The 15491-nt window shown below is 54.3% G+C and overlaps 1 protein-coding gene across 1 annotated transcript in view; it reads left to right on the forward strand.

Moving 5' to 3' along the window:
• Positions 1–12698, forward strand: part of XPO6 (exportin 6) — a 99979-nt gene extending 87281 nt beyond the window's left edge. Inside the window, 7 exon segments of the mRNA XM_008685216.2 lie at positions 3154–3309; positions 4382–4496; positions 4672–4843; positions 6644–6805; positions 8939–9037; positions 9196–9426; positions 11993–12698. Of these exon segments, the coding sequence (XP_008683438.1) occupies positions 3154–3309; positions 4382–4496; positions 4672–4843; positions 6644–6805; positions 8939–9037; positions 9196–9426; positions 11993–12094 (1037 nt within the window). The 3' untranslated portion in view covers positions 12095–12698.
• The last annotated feature ends 2793 nt before the right edge of the window (positions 12699–15491 follow it).

Consider the following 15491-nt stretch of genomic DNA (forward strand, 5'->3'; position numbering starts at 1 on the left):
CGCCCTTCACAGTCTGGTGTTTGTCTGCTCCTGGGTCTCAGTGTTTTGTGTTCATTCACTTTATTCCCGTGTGAGCCTATGGGTTCGATGCTGTTGCTATTCTGATTTAGTCCCTCAGGAAACTAGGGTAAGACAGAGTGATTTGCCCAGGGGTTAGGTAGAGCTAGTGTAGAATCACGTTCTAGAAAGTTCAGTGGTCTGTTTCTCCCTTTATCTTACACATGCTTATTATCAGTCAGCATAGGCTATGTGGTAACAAACAATCCCGAAAGCTTAGTGGCTTAATCCAGGAAAAGATGTATTTCTTGCTCCTACTGCATGTTCAGATGGGGTCAAGGGGGTTGGGGACTTCCTGCTTATTCTGGTCACTCGCCCCAGGCTGCTGAAGGCCGCCCTGCGGACTATGATTATGCTGGGCCGGGGGCACGGATGGTGCAGTGGCTCTCTAAGCACCGGCCTGCAGGTGACACCTGGCCTTTGTATTTCCGCTCACGTTTCATTGGCTGGAGCGTATGGGTGTGCGGCTGCGGCTTGCCTGCAGAGCAGGTGTCATCCCGTGCTGGAGCTGTCTGCTGAACGGGAGCAGCGATTTCCCCCGGGGACAGACTTAAACAGTATAGTTAACATCTGTGGTGTGTTCCCTGTGTGCCAGGCGCTGGGCCGAGAACTTTCTGTACAGATGTTCATTCAGTCTTCCCTGCAGCCCAGTGAGGTTTGTCTTCTCCTCGTCCTCCAAGTGATAACATGAAGGTCTGGAAAGTTTTTCCCATTGCAGCTTAGTACTTTGACAAATTTTGAAACCCGCAGAGTAGCTGAAAGACTAAAGCAAAGGAACAACTGTATATCTTATGTGAGGATTTACCACTTAATATTTTGCCACACTTCGTTCTCAACCCCCCCACATTCTGTTTTTTAACCGAGCCATTTAAATAAAGTAAGTTGCTGACATTGACACTTTATCCCTGAATTCTTAACCTTTATCCCTGAGAACAAGATACTCTCTTATAACCCAAACACTTTGGTGACAGTAACAGCATTTAACATATAGACCGCAGTCAGGTGTTCCCCAGGTGCTACCAGAGTGGCCTCTTTTGCTTCTTAAACATCTAAGATACAGTCTGGGATCACGTGTTCTCTTTGGTTGTCACATCTTTCCAGTCCTTTAATGCAGAAAAGCATTCCTGGTTCTTGTTTTACATGACATTGACATTTTTGAAGAATCCAAACCCATAGTCTCATAAAATGTCCTGGAAGCTCTTCTTCTGATTGTTTCCAGCAGTTTGGGCAGGAATACCACCTGGGCAGTGGCATCACTTCTGTGTGTCCCGTTACTGGCATGCTCAGTGTGATCACCTGCTTCCCTCTGTTGTCAAGTGCTGCCCCCCCACCCCCACCCCGCGGCAGGTGTAGGTTGCTCAGGATCAGAGAGAAGGTGGTGGGGTCAGGAGTCAGACCTGGGTCTGAATGGCTCCAGATCCTGATTCTTCACCACATTGCCCCTTTGTTCTTGAAAGCATTGTTCTTAACGGTCTGGGAACGTCCTATTCCGTGGAAGTACCACACTTTCTATACCTGTTTTCCTATTACATATTAATGGTGCTTTCAGTTTCCCCTTGTACATTTCTGTGAATGCATTTTGGTTCTTGTTTCAATTTTCTTACACATCAGAGGTCAGATTTTGGTCTCTACCCTGTTGGCCTTTCCCCCTAAACTGCTCTCCCTGCGCCTTGTGTATTTTTAGAGAAACGTCTGATCCAAGTGCAGTTTCCTGGCTCAGTTAAAGTCCCCGTGCTTGGAGTAGTAGTGTGTGAGTGGCTCCTTCAGTATGATGCATGGGTCTTTGGCTCACGTGCCAGCGTCCACGTGACCAGCCTTTAGAAGACCAGGCGTGTTATGAACCGTTATTTTCAGTCACGCTCAGTCCTTTGAGTGAGGTGGTGGTATGTGTCTATCCACGTTTTCAGATGAGGAACTGAGACTTAGAATCTGGTGGAGTCAGGAGTCAAACCTGATTGCATCCACCTCCAGAGCATCGAGTCTTTCTGCTGCACCCTTCCCTGGAAGCTGCTTCAGCCCCCACAGAGGCTGGTGAGCGTGGGGGGCCGGGGCGTCCCAGGGAGTGCGGCCAGGTGGAGGCCAGCTCTCAGCCTCCAGTTCTGCCTCTGGAGCTCCACCAAGGATCTGAGTCTCCACCTGAGTCTGCCAAGCTCAGGCTGAGCCATGGGGGGCTTCTGGGGGCAGCTGGGGTCAAGCTCTGTGTTAAGGGCGAGAGCCAGCTCCACCAGTGCTGGGGAAGGATGACGGCTTCCCCGTGCTGAGCCTTCTGATACGCCAGGCACTTTGCTGGAAACATTCTAACCTTGTGTGTCATCCTCACAGCAGCCTTGCAAAGCTGGGGCTGTTGACTCTCCCCAGTGTCCTGACAAGGGGACTTCCCCGCTTGTAGAGCCATCTAGTGCTCGTTTATAGTTTCTCTGGGGCTCCTCTGAGCTGGGCCCTTGCTGTGTCCTCCGGGCTCCCGCCCATTTGCCAGCCACTGCCTCTGCTTTCTTTGGGCGCTGTGAGGAGGCATCATGTGAGCTCTTAACATCAGGGTCTCGTTGCGAGTAGATGTGGTTAATAACACAGCGTCATATGATAATCATCGCACATATTGTCAGGCCCCAGGCCCAGACGGTGTATTCCTGAGCATAGCAGCAGCAGGTGTGCACCGGGTGCTGGTGGGGATCACCCGGCTAGACGTATATCTGAACTGACGGCGTGTCTGATCTGCGTGTGTCCATTCTCGCCTGGGGTAGTTCCCATGTGAAGCTTATATTTCTTACCCTTCACCTAACCGGAGGCTACACTTTATCTTTCCCTCTCTGTGGGCTTGTTTCTGGTGGATAGAGACAGAAGAGAGGCAAAAACTGAGCAGGGAGGCCAGCGGAGTCCTGGCGGTAAAAAGGGAAAAAAGAAGAGAGAAAAGGATATAGGAGGGGGGAGAGAGAGAGAGAGATGGATAACTCAGTCAAGAGAGACCTTGTTCCTCTAGCAAGAATTCCGCAGCTGTGCCCTGAATACCTGTGCAAATGTCCCCCCTTTCCTTGTGTTCCCCGTTACCCTGCTTTATCCTCAGACAAGTCCTAACATGCACTGAATCTCGATTTGCAGCCAAAGTAATTATCCACCAGACACTTAGTGTCTTAGAAGACATCGTGGAGAATATCTCCGGGGAGTCCACCAAGTCCCGGCAGATCTGCTACCAGTCGCTGCAGGAATCCGTGCAGGTCTCCCTGGCCCTCTTTCCAGCTTTTATCCACCAGTCAGGTAGGCGCTGGTGGCAGGCCCCCTGGTGGCGGGTGCCGATGAGTCCCAGAGTGACTGCTGGGCTCTGTAGAGCACACTGAGTGGGCGGTGTGGGCCTTTGCGCTGAAGGCAGAGTGCGGGGACGGGGAGTCTGGGGCCGAGGCGCCATGGAGCCCTCACCTGGGCCTTGCACCTGTGTCGTGTGGCCCAGAGTCCCTTGGGGCATCTTGTCTCGTGCACTTCTAAGTCTTTGACACTCCCAGGGCAGAACGTGAGAGGTTGAGGTGATGGGTTCATTGTACAGGAGAGGAAAGAGAACTTCATCCCACGAGTGCTGCTTGTTTCCTTGGATGGCAGGGTGGCTCTTGCTGACGTGGTTTCCACCCTCCGTCAGCATCACTGATAGAGGCTGTCTGGCTTTGCGTGCACGTGGCTTGGCTTATGAGAGCACTTAGAGTAGTCTTGTCAGTCATGAGGGACATAGCGGCACGTGTTCCCTGATTGCCTCTTGTAAGCAGAGTGCATGAGGTTAGAGCCAAAACATACTGTACGAGATGATTGTTCAGATCTGCGAGTGGAACCAGACTAAATGTAACCAGTATTTTCTGCAGTTAATCCCTTTAATGGGCCAGGGCCATTCGGCCTGAGTACACCGTCATTATCCACTTCCAGCCACTTAACCCCTGACCCCAGTGCAGGGATTAGTGGTCCGAGAGAGAAATGGAAAGAGCACTCAGGTGTCGACCCAGTTGAATGGCTCCATCAGTGTGAGCACAAAATGATCCATCTACAGTGAGAATTCAGCGTCGCTGGATGCCAGGCAGTGAGGGCGGCTGCCTGGTGACCTTCACTTCCTCTAGTGAGCCGTCGTTGGCCAGAGGTTCACGACACTGGAGCTGTTCTTTTGGCATGTCCCTAATGGTTTCCCACTATCCATCGTGGGCTCTGGTGGCGTGGGGGAAACTTCTTCCAGCAGGAAGCCTTCTGGCGAGATGGTAGGTGCAGCTTGCAAAAGGAAGGCCGTCAAGCCGAGGGGGCTTCCATTTATCCCTGTGTGCGGGCTTCTAACCTTTTTCTTTGTGCCTTCATTTAGACGTGACCGATGAGATGCTGAGCTTCTTCCTCACTCTGTTTCGAGGCCTTAGAGTACAGATGGGCGTGCCTTTCACGGAGCAGATCATACAGACTTTCCTCAACATGTTTACCAGGTAACTGCAGACCTGTTGTCCGTGGCTTCCAGGCTCCAAAGGGAGAAGTAGTGGGGCCCGGCTACAGAGCCTGGGACTTTCTGCTCCTTTTCTTCACTTGCCACAAGCGCTGGTTTTCATGCTGACCCCCAGAGAAACATTTCCTTGCCTACCACGTGCTTCCCCTTGTCTGCAGAGAACAGCTGGCCGAGAGCATCCTCCACGAAGGCAGCACTGGCTGCCGGGTGGTGGAGAAGTTCCTGAAGATCCTGCAGGTGGTGGTCCAGGAGCCTGGCCAGGTGTTCAAACCTTTCCTCCCCAGCATCATCTCCCTGTGCATGGAGCAGGTGTATCCCATCATCGCCGAGGTACGAGGGGCGGGGCCAGTCCCCTGTGGTGACTTCTGTCCACACCTAGGGAGGGAATGAAATAGTGAAGAAAATGCATTGAGTTTTAAAGCGAATTTGTTAGTTATTTTTCTTGTAAAATAATTTTTTCCAAGAAAGAATGCTTTTAGTTTGGTCCAGTCTTTTTATTTTATTTTATTTTTTAAAGATTTTATTTATTTATTTATTTGACAGAGACAGCCAGTGAGAGAGGGAACACAAGCAGGGGAAGTGGGAGAGGAAGAAGCAGGCTCCCAGCGGAGGAGCCTGATGCGGGGCTCGATCCCAGAACACTGGGATCACGCCCTGAGCCAAAGGCAGATGCTTAAGGACTGCGCCACCCAGGCGCCCCAGGTCCAGTCTTTTTTTTTTTTTTTTTTTTAAGATTTTATTTATTTAACAGAGATAGAGACAGCCAGCGAGAGAGGGAACACAAGCAGGAGGAGTGGGAGAGGAAGAAGCAGGCTCATAGCGGAGGAGCCTGATGTGGGGCTCAATCCCATAACGCTGGGATCACGCCCTGAGCCGAAGGCAGACGCTTAACCGCTATGCCACCCAGGCGCCCCAGGTCCAGTCTTTTTATATTGGTTGAATTAATCAGAGCTAGTCTAGCGGAAGCACAGCAAGGTTGGTTGGTGAGTGAGATCAGTCTGCCATGGCCAACGATACATAACTTTAGGTGAATATGTGGTTTTCTCCAGTGAACATTGTAACAAATGTACTTTCCTAGTAAGAACACCCACTATCTCAAGGATATAGGCTAGTTCTTAGAACTGCTCAAAGGTTTTATTGTTAAAGGAACGCTCTTTGTCCTTAGGAAGCAGACGTTCAGCGTGACAAGACCCAGAATGAGTGTGGGCTTAACCACGTTTTATGTGATAGCTCAGTAAGAGCTAACCTTTTTAAATCCCAATTTAATTTTAATCAAGACTGAATTAAATATGTCTGGGCCTTACAGTTTTGAATTCTACAGAGACATCTGGAATACTGTGACCTGGCATGCCCTCCAGTGACTTGGAGATTTTGGGTTCAATTAGAAAATACTGCTGAGCCTGCCTCCCTCTCCTCCCCCTTCTCCCTGAATCCTGCTGCCAGTAGTGACAGAGGAGACAGGCCCAGGGAGCTGGTAGCCCTGCACGCTGCCTCCGCCCGGAGGCCCTCTGCCGCGGCTTGCCGTGGCTCTAGGGCTCTTGAAACTCCTGGTCCATAGAGGGCAGAACTGCTTTTAAAGCTTCTTACTTGTTTTGCGGAAGATGAGCAGGTTAGCTGGGACAGCGTTTTTTATCCTGGGAGAAGGAACAACACAAGCAAGAAGATGGGACAGGTCACATCAGCTGCTTTCGAAGCAGGAAACCCATTTTCCTAATTGTTCTGCCATTCGGTAGCCTTTTCTTCCTGGCTTAGAGGGCTGAGTGCTTCTGTTAGGAAAACGGCCTCTTGGGGTGCCTGGCTGGCTCAGTCGGTAGAGTATGCAACTTGTGATCTTGGGGTTGTGAGTTCGAGCCCACATTGGGTATAGAGATTACATAAAAATGAAATCTTTGAAAAATTAAAGAAATTGTTAAAAAAAAATAAAAATAAAGGGTCCGTCGGCCCTGGCCCGGGCATCGTGTCTCTGCAAAAGTACGCCTGGTGTGAACTGCCGGCCCGAGGGTGACTTGACCGGCCGAGCGTGTGGGTGGGACACTGACACTCTGCGTGCCCGTTGCAGGCATTGCTGAAGCCTCTCTGTTGCTCTGAGCCGCAGGGAGCACAGGTTTGAGGGTCTGTGTGTCTCTGCAGCGCCCCTCCCCTGATGTGAAGGCTGAGCTGTTTGAGCTCCTTTTCCGAACGCTCCATCACAACTGGAGGTACTTCTTCAAGTCCACGGTCCTGGCCAGTGTCCAGAGGGGGATCACTGAGGAGCAGATGGAGAACGAGCCTCAGTTCAGTGCCATCATGCAGGTAATGTGCAGGAGGAGCCGGTGAGGCTGCCGCTGGTCCCAGGATGGAGAGCCTCGTTCTGGACCCACCCGGGTCCCTCGGCTGTCTTTCCCTTGGTTTGCTTCCCTGGAGTACGGGGTAGCCACATAGGCTCCGGTCAGAGCTCAGTGCTGCCTCTGAGTACCTGGGAAGTTGGTTCAGTTCTTGGAGCTTCATCTGTAAAGTGGAGAGAACGCTGCCTGTTTCGTGGGTTGAGGGTGAGGTTGACTGAGTTAGCGTCTGCCCAGCAGCTGTCTGTATGCCTTGTCCGGTGCTCCCACGTGTGAGGGGACTGCCTGCAGCACACTGAGGCCCATCCTGGCTTGTACCACACTGGGACAGCGCTGCCCTGTGAGCGGGCTCTCTGGGGGGCTGACCCACCCCGCCATAGGAGACCGGGGCGCCTCCCCTTGCTGGGAATGGCTGGGCTGCCTGGTGCCTGCTGTCCGGTGCTGTCCTCGTTCTGCACTTGATTGTAGAACTTTTTGTTCTAAGCCCAGGTTAAAGTAATTTTTGTTTTGTTTTGTTTTTTCAGTGTAAGGTTTTCTTCTCAGGGTAGCCAGAGGGATTCCACCCTTCCTGCCTTGAGCCCCCTGCCAGCACGACACGTGCACTCCTTGCGTGGAGATTCTTCTCTGGATAAGCACACGCCCTGCCCCTGGCCTCTCGCTGCCCTTCTGTCTCCAGCTTGGCCTTGGGTGTGGAATAGTCAGCGTTTGCTCTGCTCCTACCCCCACTTCAGCTTTTTCACCTTTTTCTTGCTTTTACACCTTCTTGGGCAGATGGGTGCCTGGCCCCTTACTAGGCTGGGGAAAGCCGCTTTGGAAAACAGCCTCACAGTTTGGCAGGTACTTACAAAGTTGAGCGTGTAGTCACTACCTGACGAACCACTTGTAAGCATTTTACCTAAGCTAAAGGAAAACATATTCATGCCACTTGTCCACGGGTGTTTATAGTGGCTTTTTTCGTAATTGCCCAAATCTGGAAACAGTCCACGTACCCATCAGCTAGTGAATGGATAAACCAAGGCGCGTGCATGTAAGGGGCCGCTGCCTGACAGTAACAAGGAACATACTCTGCCGCCGAGACCAACGTAGGTGACTTGCAGATAGTTATGCTGGGTGAGAAGCAGACCCCAAAGGCTCCAGACCAAATGATTTCCACTCCGTCACGTAACAGTCTGGAAAAGGCAAAACCAGAGGGACAGAGAATGAGCAGTGGTGGCCTAGGGATAGGGGGAGAAGACTGACACAAGGGAACTTTTTGGGGGAGGTGGAAGTGTTGTGTGTCTCGATGGTCATGTTGGTTAGATGACCATGTGTCAGAATTACACAAGGGTGAACCCCAAAAGAGTGACTTTTACTCAGTGTCACGCTTCAGTAAACGCAACTTAAAAAAATAAATAAAACCCTCGGGCATCACGGAGATCCCAGGGCTGCGGCAGGCATTAGGACACTCCTCATAGCTTGGGCCGGGGCCGGGGACAGAGCCGTCAGCAGCTCGTTGGGAGTGGGGACTTGCACATCATTGTCTTGGGGATTTTTCTGGCAGGGAAGGGGTTTTACTTTTTGCCCTAGAACTCATAACTTTGACAACCCAGAAACTGCAAGGCAGTTTAAAAATTTGCTGTTGCTTAGCCCCAAGGCAGAGGCGGCCGGTTTAAAGGAGCCTCCCAGGATTTGTGGTTTTTAAGAGTTAGAAGCCAAGGAGAGGGCATGTGGCTGACAGAGGGTGAGGAGTTGGTTCGAGGGGAGGCAGGAGGCAGGTTTCAGAGTCCGCCAGGGTTGCTGAGGATTTGACGAGAGTCACTTGACTAGCGTCTCGCTTCGAAGGCCGAATCCATGGAGGGATCCAGAGGTTTATTACAAAAGGTCAAGGTGAGACCAGTCTGTGAAGTGAGGCCCAGTGGGGAGGACTTCAGAGCTAAGACTACTCGGGAACGTTCCGAGATCTGACCAGAAGAACCAGTCAAGGCTATGGGTGCCCTCGTCCTGCCAGGGACGTGAGGAATCGCTTGCGGAGTGCTGGCTCTTTCGGTGTGGGGTGGGGGCCCTAGGAGGGCCTGGTCTGAGGTGCTTTAAATGCTCCTTATAACACAGTGGTCTTATTCCCTAGGCTTTTGGACAGTCCTTTCTCCAGCCGGACATCCACCTGTTCAAACAAAATCTCTTCTACTTGGAAACTCTCAACACCAAGCAGAAGCTATACCACAAGGTCAGCGCCCCTGCTCAGAAAGGGCCCTTCGTCTGAGGTGTCAGTGGGGTGGGTGGAGTTCCATCCTTCTGGGGCAGCCGCTGGGGCGCATGGCAGGCAGTGGGCTGGGATGCGGAGCGAGCCCTCGTGCCCTCGCTCACCCGGCTGTCTGTCTGCAGAAGATCTTCCGGACCACCATGCTGTTCCAGTTTGTGAACGTGCTGCTGCAGGTCCTGGTTCACAAGTCCCACGACCTTCTGCAGGAGGAGATTGGCATTGCCATTTACAACATGGCTTCTGTGGACTTCGATGGCTTCTTTGCAGCCTTCCTCCCAGAGTTTCTGACCAGTTGTGACGGCGTGGATGCCAACCAGAAAAATGTTCTGGGGCGGAATTTCAAGATGGATCGGGTGAGGAGAGAGGGCCCAGGCTAAAGGGAGGGCAAGCGTGGGCTCTCACTCTGGCGCCGGCTCAGGGAGGAAGGGGCCGGCCGCTTCCGCGTGTGGTCTGCCGGCTGGTGGCTCCTGAACGATTCGGTGCTGCGGGTGGACGCGGGGGCCCACGCCTACCCACGGTGTGGGCTTCTGCAGCAAGTGTGTTCTTCGTCTCAGCCATTGGGAGCCCCGGCCCCAGTAGTGCATCTGATTGCCTCTGCTTCTTCATGCTTACTGCACCCCATTGAGCACACCACCCCCCTGTGCTCAGTTGTTTCCTCCTGGGTTCTAAGCCGCTATAGCCTGAACTTGCAGATAGGCTGGGAAAACTGGTGCCCAGGAGCCACGTGTCTGAGGCCCCCCAGGGTTCGGGTGGGACCCTGGGCTCTGCCTAGGCCTCTTGGTTCAGTGTGGGCTGGCCTGCTGTCGGGTCCTGGGAGGAGCCCCCACAGGACTCACCCTTGTCCCCTCCCCCAACCCCGCTGTCCACCCAGGGAATGTGGCGGGGATGGTGTAGGGATGGGGTGGTGAAGGTGCTGGATCCACATGGGGCCATCGTTGCCGGTGTATCTGTGTTCCATGGCGCCCAGCTTCTCCTGTTCCGGGGTGTCCTGTCGGGGCACTTACCTGCCCTCCTTCCCCTCTCAGCCGTTAGGGTCTCTGCACTTGCCTGCTAGGCTCTTCGCCGAACTCTTCCCGTGGGACGAGTCCGTTTCATCCTTCACCGCCTGACATGCGGCAGAGTGAAACCTTCTCCCCCATCCTCATGGGGTCCCTGCCTTGCCTCCCGCACCAGAGCGGCCGGCCCGCACTCCCACTTCTGCGTGCAGCCTGACACGTGGCTGTTGCTGGAGCAAACTCTGCTCACTCCTTGCTTAGCTCATCTGTGATATGCATCAGGGTAGTTTTCTCTTAGACTCAGTTCCTATTTTCCTTTTTCTTGGAGTCTTTCTTTCCCCGGAATCTGTCTCGTCTTCTCCTGAGCTTCTGGAAGCTCTCTTTAGCCACTTGGGCAGTTTTCCTTCCTGTTCCTTGAGGCCACATCCTAATATTTAACCCTCAGTTTCTAATGATGTATGTCCTTAGCAGTCAACTTCTTGATTTAAAGCAGTGGCTTTCAAGTCTAGGTCTGCAGCAGTGCACCTGGGGGGCTTATTAAATAGACAGACATGTACTCTTGAGTTCCCCCAGGACATTTGAATTTGGCATTTGGGAGCCACTGATCAAAAAGACACCCCTTTGGTTTGTTTTCTGGAGGGTCAGATAAGTAACAGAACCCGCTCCTTCATTCATCTGTTTACCGTGTACCTGAAACTGGCTGGCTCTCAGGCCCTGTGTGGGGCGTTGGGGCCCCGGGCCCTCCCCGCCTTCAAGGGAGCCTTGCTGGGAAGACGGGTGGCATCACCCTCTGTAGATGACACTGGACCAAGCACTTCACGTGCCCCGGCTCCTGGAAGCCTTCCAGCCACCTTCCGAAGTGTAGGTCCTGTTAGGAATCCCATTTCACAGACGAGCCGAGGCTCAGCGAGCGCAGCCAGTAGTTGGCAGTTAGAGAACTTGGGAATGCTGGAGCCAGGAAGCAGGATTCCCGGCTGGGTGTTCTGGCTCCGGAGCCAGCGTGCACGGCCCCCACGCTGGGGGAGCCAAGGGCACTTGGAGAGTGAGGAGCGGAGGGGCCAGCCTAGCCAGCTGGGGCCTCTCTGGCAGAGGCAGGCTTTGAGGTGAGTTTGAAGAGGAGAGGAGGTTCGCCAGGTGAAGGGCGGGTGGGCCGAGGGGCGCAGCAGGGGCCTGGCCAGCGGGCTTCTAGAAGGTACTGTCACGGCAGCGCCAGCCTCGTGGGGTCCCCCAGCTCCGTGGCAGGCACCGTTGCTACTCCACATTTGGACCTGCCATCTGGCGCCCAGTGATCCCGGTCTAAGCACGAGGAGGCCGACCTTGGGTGGTCTGGCTGGATTACAGTAGAGATGGGGGTTCCAGCTGCGGGGGGCCCTCTCCGTTGGTGTCTGCAGCCTGTGGGCTCCTGCTGGGCTGTCCCTCCTGATCGGTAGGGCCTGCCCGGAGCCCTGGGTGGGGGAGGAGTCTGCGGACGCAGCTTGGCCTGTTGCGGTGAAGGAGAGGTGTGCGTTGGCAGACATAACCCGTGTTCAGGAGCCAGTCCATTTTGGATCCCCTTCCCTCTCCTCCATGGAACCTGGGGCAAGTTTCGGAATCTCTCTGTGCTTCACTTTCTCCACCCTTCCCACGGGGGCACTAGCGAAACCTGCATCGCAGGCTCGTGGTGAGGTTCGAGTGACTTAGCGTCTGGATTGCTTGGGGCAGGGCCTGGCATGTGGTGGGCACTGGGGGAGTGTTAGCTTCTGTTCTTTCGCTCCCGTATGGCCTTTGCTGACACATGGTGCCTCAATGAGTTGAAGTTCTGACTTTTATAAAGCATTTGTAGACCTCTCAGACCCACCACGGGATCAAAGTAGCTGGGGTGGGTTTGGGGGGTGATTTGGGGTGTTGGGTGGGGCTGGGCTGCAGCTGTGCCCCTGCCTTCCAGGACCTGCCCTCGTTCACCCAGAATGTGCACAGGCTGGTCAACGACCTGCGTTACTACAGACTCTGCAATGACAGCCTGCCCCCTGGCACCGTGAAGCTCTAGGCACAGCCTGCTTACCGCCGAGGGACACGAACTCCTGCTGCTGCCACCCGCCTCACCTCCGCCCTCTGCCGCAGACGGCTCCCGGACAGGCCTCAGCCTCCTTGGATTCTTGCACCCTGAACAGCGTTGCCTGGCCCCCGCCCCTCTCCACGCTCCTCTCCTGCTGCCCACCCAGCTGAGCTGGCTTCAGGGTGCATCTTAGCACTGGTTGGAGTGCTCAGGGTGCCGGGAGCAGGCAGAGGGTCGTCCGGCCAGGTTCCAGGGAGGCCCCAGGAAAGCCTGTGGGCTGGTCTGTGTGCCGCCCGCGGGTGTCAGCCATGAGGCAGAAACGCCAAGGACCGCTCATGACAGTGCCACCTTCTCACCATTCCACCCCTACCCCCCGCCCAGCCGGCCCCGGAGAGACTTGATGCTGGAACTGTTTTGGCACTTCTGTCAAGCCTCTCCTGCCCTCCCCTCCGATTGCCTTGAAGTCTCTGCTCTTCGTCAGAGATTTGCAGACTTGTGGGTTTTTTGTTCTTGTTTTTCTCATCATTCCATTGTGATACTAAGAAACTAAGAAGCTTAATGAAAAAATAAAATGCTTATGTTGTTGTTATATAAACACTGGTCAGGGAGCGTCCTTCCACTCAGCCTCCTGGGGCCCGTGTGCAGGTGGAGGGGCCGTCCTGGTGGGGAGCAGAGCAGTGAGGGGCGACGCCTGCGGTGGGGTCCTGGGAGAGCACAGCAGAGGAGGGCCGACTCGGGTAGGGTCTCCGAGACAGCCTCTCCCGTAAGCCGTGGGAAGACACAGGGTCCCTGTTTCCCAGAGTCAGACGGTGGGGGCTTGTTGGTACGATTCACCTAGCGGTGGGGGTGGGCGTGGAGTCCAGGTGGGGTCTGCCACCGCTGCTCCTCAGGCCCAGCCTCCCGCTCCTCCTCCTAGAGAGTGGATCCTTCCCGAGAGACCCAGCCAGGCATCGCCTGTCAGTGGACCGAAGTCTCGCTGGAGGTCAGCAGTGGGGCGGAGGGCTGAGAGGAGAGGTGGCACGGGAGAGGACGGAGGCTGGGGCAGGGGCTGGGCGAGGGGTGGGCCTGGGGGGCACGCAGGGCTCACTGGTATGTCTGAGAGCCTTGTCAGCCGTTCGTGTGTGGACATGGTGCTTGTCCTGAAGTTTCTGGGATGATGCGTGAGCAGCTCCTGCCTGAAGGGTCGCAGTGACCGGACCGACAGGACGAGGCTAGGTTCTTCTATTTATTTATTCATTTAAGATTTTATTTTTAAGTGATCTCTACAGCCAACGTGGGGGCTTGAACCTACAACACTGAGATCAAGAGTCGCATGCTCCACCGACTGAGCCGGCTAGGCGCCCCTGGACGAGGCTAGATTGTCATGTGGAATCCCAGCCCTGGCAGAAAGAGGCTTGCTTGCCTGCAGTGAGGGTGGAGGGTGGCCACTGGCTTGGTGGTAGAACTGGGGAGGAAGGGAGTTGGGGGCTGATGGCTTCTTCTTCTGAGACCTTCGTTAGCATCGTGGGGTTTGGGGGGGTGCAGGGGTACCTGGGCTGTGCGTGCGTGTCAATCACGGCCTCCCAGCTGTAGCTAGCCCCACTTCAGAGTTTGGAGAAGAGGAAATTGAAACTCCAGTCGCTCTTTTGCAGAAAGGAATTAACATCCAATTATTCCTGGGCTATAAATACCACCTCACCTGCCTGTGCAGGAAGGCCCGAGTGTGGTCTACGCCTGAGCCCATGGAAGGGCTTTTTGAATGCCTGCAGATGGAAGGGGCGGAGGGATGGGATCTGTCTCCTGAGAGCTGCACCCTTGGATGGAGCTCGAAGCAGGATTTGGGGTGGTAGGGGAAAGGCTGCAGGAAATAAGGTGGGCCCAGAAGTTCTGTTCCTAGACTGCTGGGCATGGCCCCAGCTGTGTGGATTGTAGTGAGCTCCCGGTCCTTGGAGGTGTGCAAGCAGAGGCTGGGTGACCTGCAGAAAGGGTCTGCTCCCCTGGTGCTCCCCTGACTCATCTCTCTTGTCTGCGGTACCCCTCCTCCCCTGCAGGGGCTTGCACAGAGCAGGCCTTAAGGAGTGTGGCTGGAATTGGGTGAGTTCTCAGGCCCTTGACAACCCCAGAGACTATCTGCATTCTGGGGGAGGGGACAGGAAGAGGCCAGAGATGGACAGCAGCAAGCCTTTAGGTCAGTCCTGGCTGGGGACTGACAACGTCCAGGTTTTCACCAAGTGGACCGCTTGTCCTGCCGGCTTTGAGTGCAGGGAGGCTGCCATGGCAGTCTGTCCCCATCAGAGACCTCCACCCTCCACCCGAGGCATAGGCACTGGCTCTGGGAAGGGGTCTGATGAGACACTTCCAACTTCCAGCATTTTCCTCCACTTGCCTGCCATCGGCCTCATGCCATGGAGGGTCAACTTTTCCATAGCCTTTCTTTTTTTTCCCCTTCTATCTAAAATATTGTAGTAAAAAATGCAGAGAACTGAGAAAGTCATCTAATCCTACTGCTTAGAGAAAACCACTGTTAATATTTTGGTGAATTTTCTTTTCTAAATATACAAATATATATGGTTTTGCTCTTCCTTTTTTTTTTTTCTTTGTAAACTTGAGCTCGTGTTGTTTTGCAGGCTCATTTATCATCGCGTGTGACCGTTTTCTCACGGTACTCTTCTCAACCGTGACTTCACGGCAGTTGGCATTCCAGGGACGTGCTTTGTTACGGTTTTTCTGATTACCAACGGTGCTGCAGTGAATCTCCCTGCTCGTGTGATGGTTTCCACAGGTTCTCGTCCTCCACGTGAAGGCGGCGGCACAGATGTTCTCGAGGCTTCTGATGGATCCTGCTAGGCCTGGTTTCTCTTCTGAAGAAGCTAAGTGACAGACTTCAGAGTTGCCAAATGTCCCAACTTGTGAGACTCCGTTGAGATCATTTTACCAAATCAGGCCCTGCTTTTTGTGGCTCTTGGGGACTCTCCTGCCCACTTCCGAGCGTCACCATCACCCCAGAGTGACGTCTCTGCAGGGAGGCTGGGAGCAGGGAGGGGAAAGGTGCTGATGGTTCCAGTTGACTCCTGGGACCTTGGCAGGAACCCTGATTGATGGCAGTGAATTTAACAAATGTTATTTATGGAATCCCTGTCTAAGCCAGGTGCCGGGTTGCAAGAGAAAGACCTGGGGGCTAATAAGGCAGCTGGTGCCTGCCAGGACTTCGCAGGACCGTGAGGAGACAGACAGACACGTTGTTGCCGAGAGGTGTGCTAAGTGCAGTGATGGGGATCAGGGACCCAGGAAGCAGATGGAGGGCCGAGGGTCGGGGGTGGGGGGGCCTCACCGAGGGTGGCGACCACCGAGTGGGTTCCTGGAGGGTGTGCGGGAGCTTCCCGGTGGGCAAGCGGGTGAGGACACTGGG

Source organism: Ursus maritimus, unplaced genomic scaffold, assembly GCF_017311325.1.
Source record: "Ursus maritimus isolate PB19 unplaced genomic scaffold, ASM1731132v1 scaffold_2, whole genome shotgun sequence".
NCBI classification, from domain to species: Eukaryota; Metazoa; Chordata; class Mammalia; order Carnivora; family Ursidae; genus Ursus; species Ursus maritimus.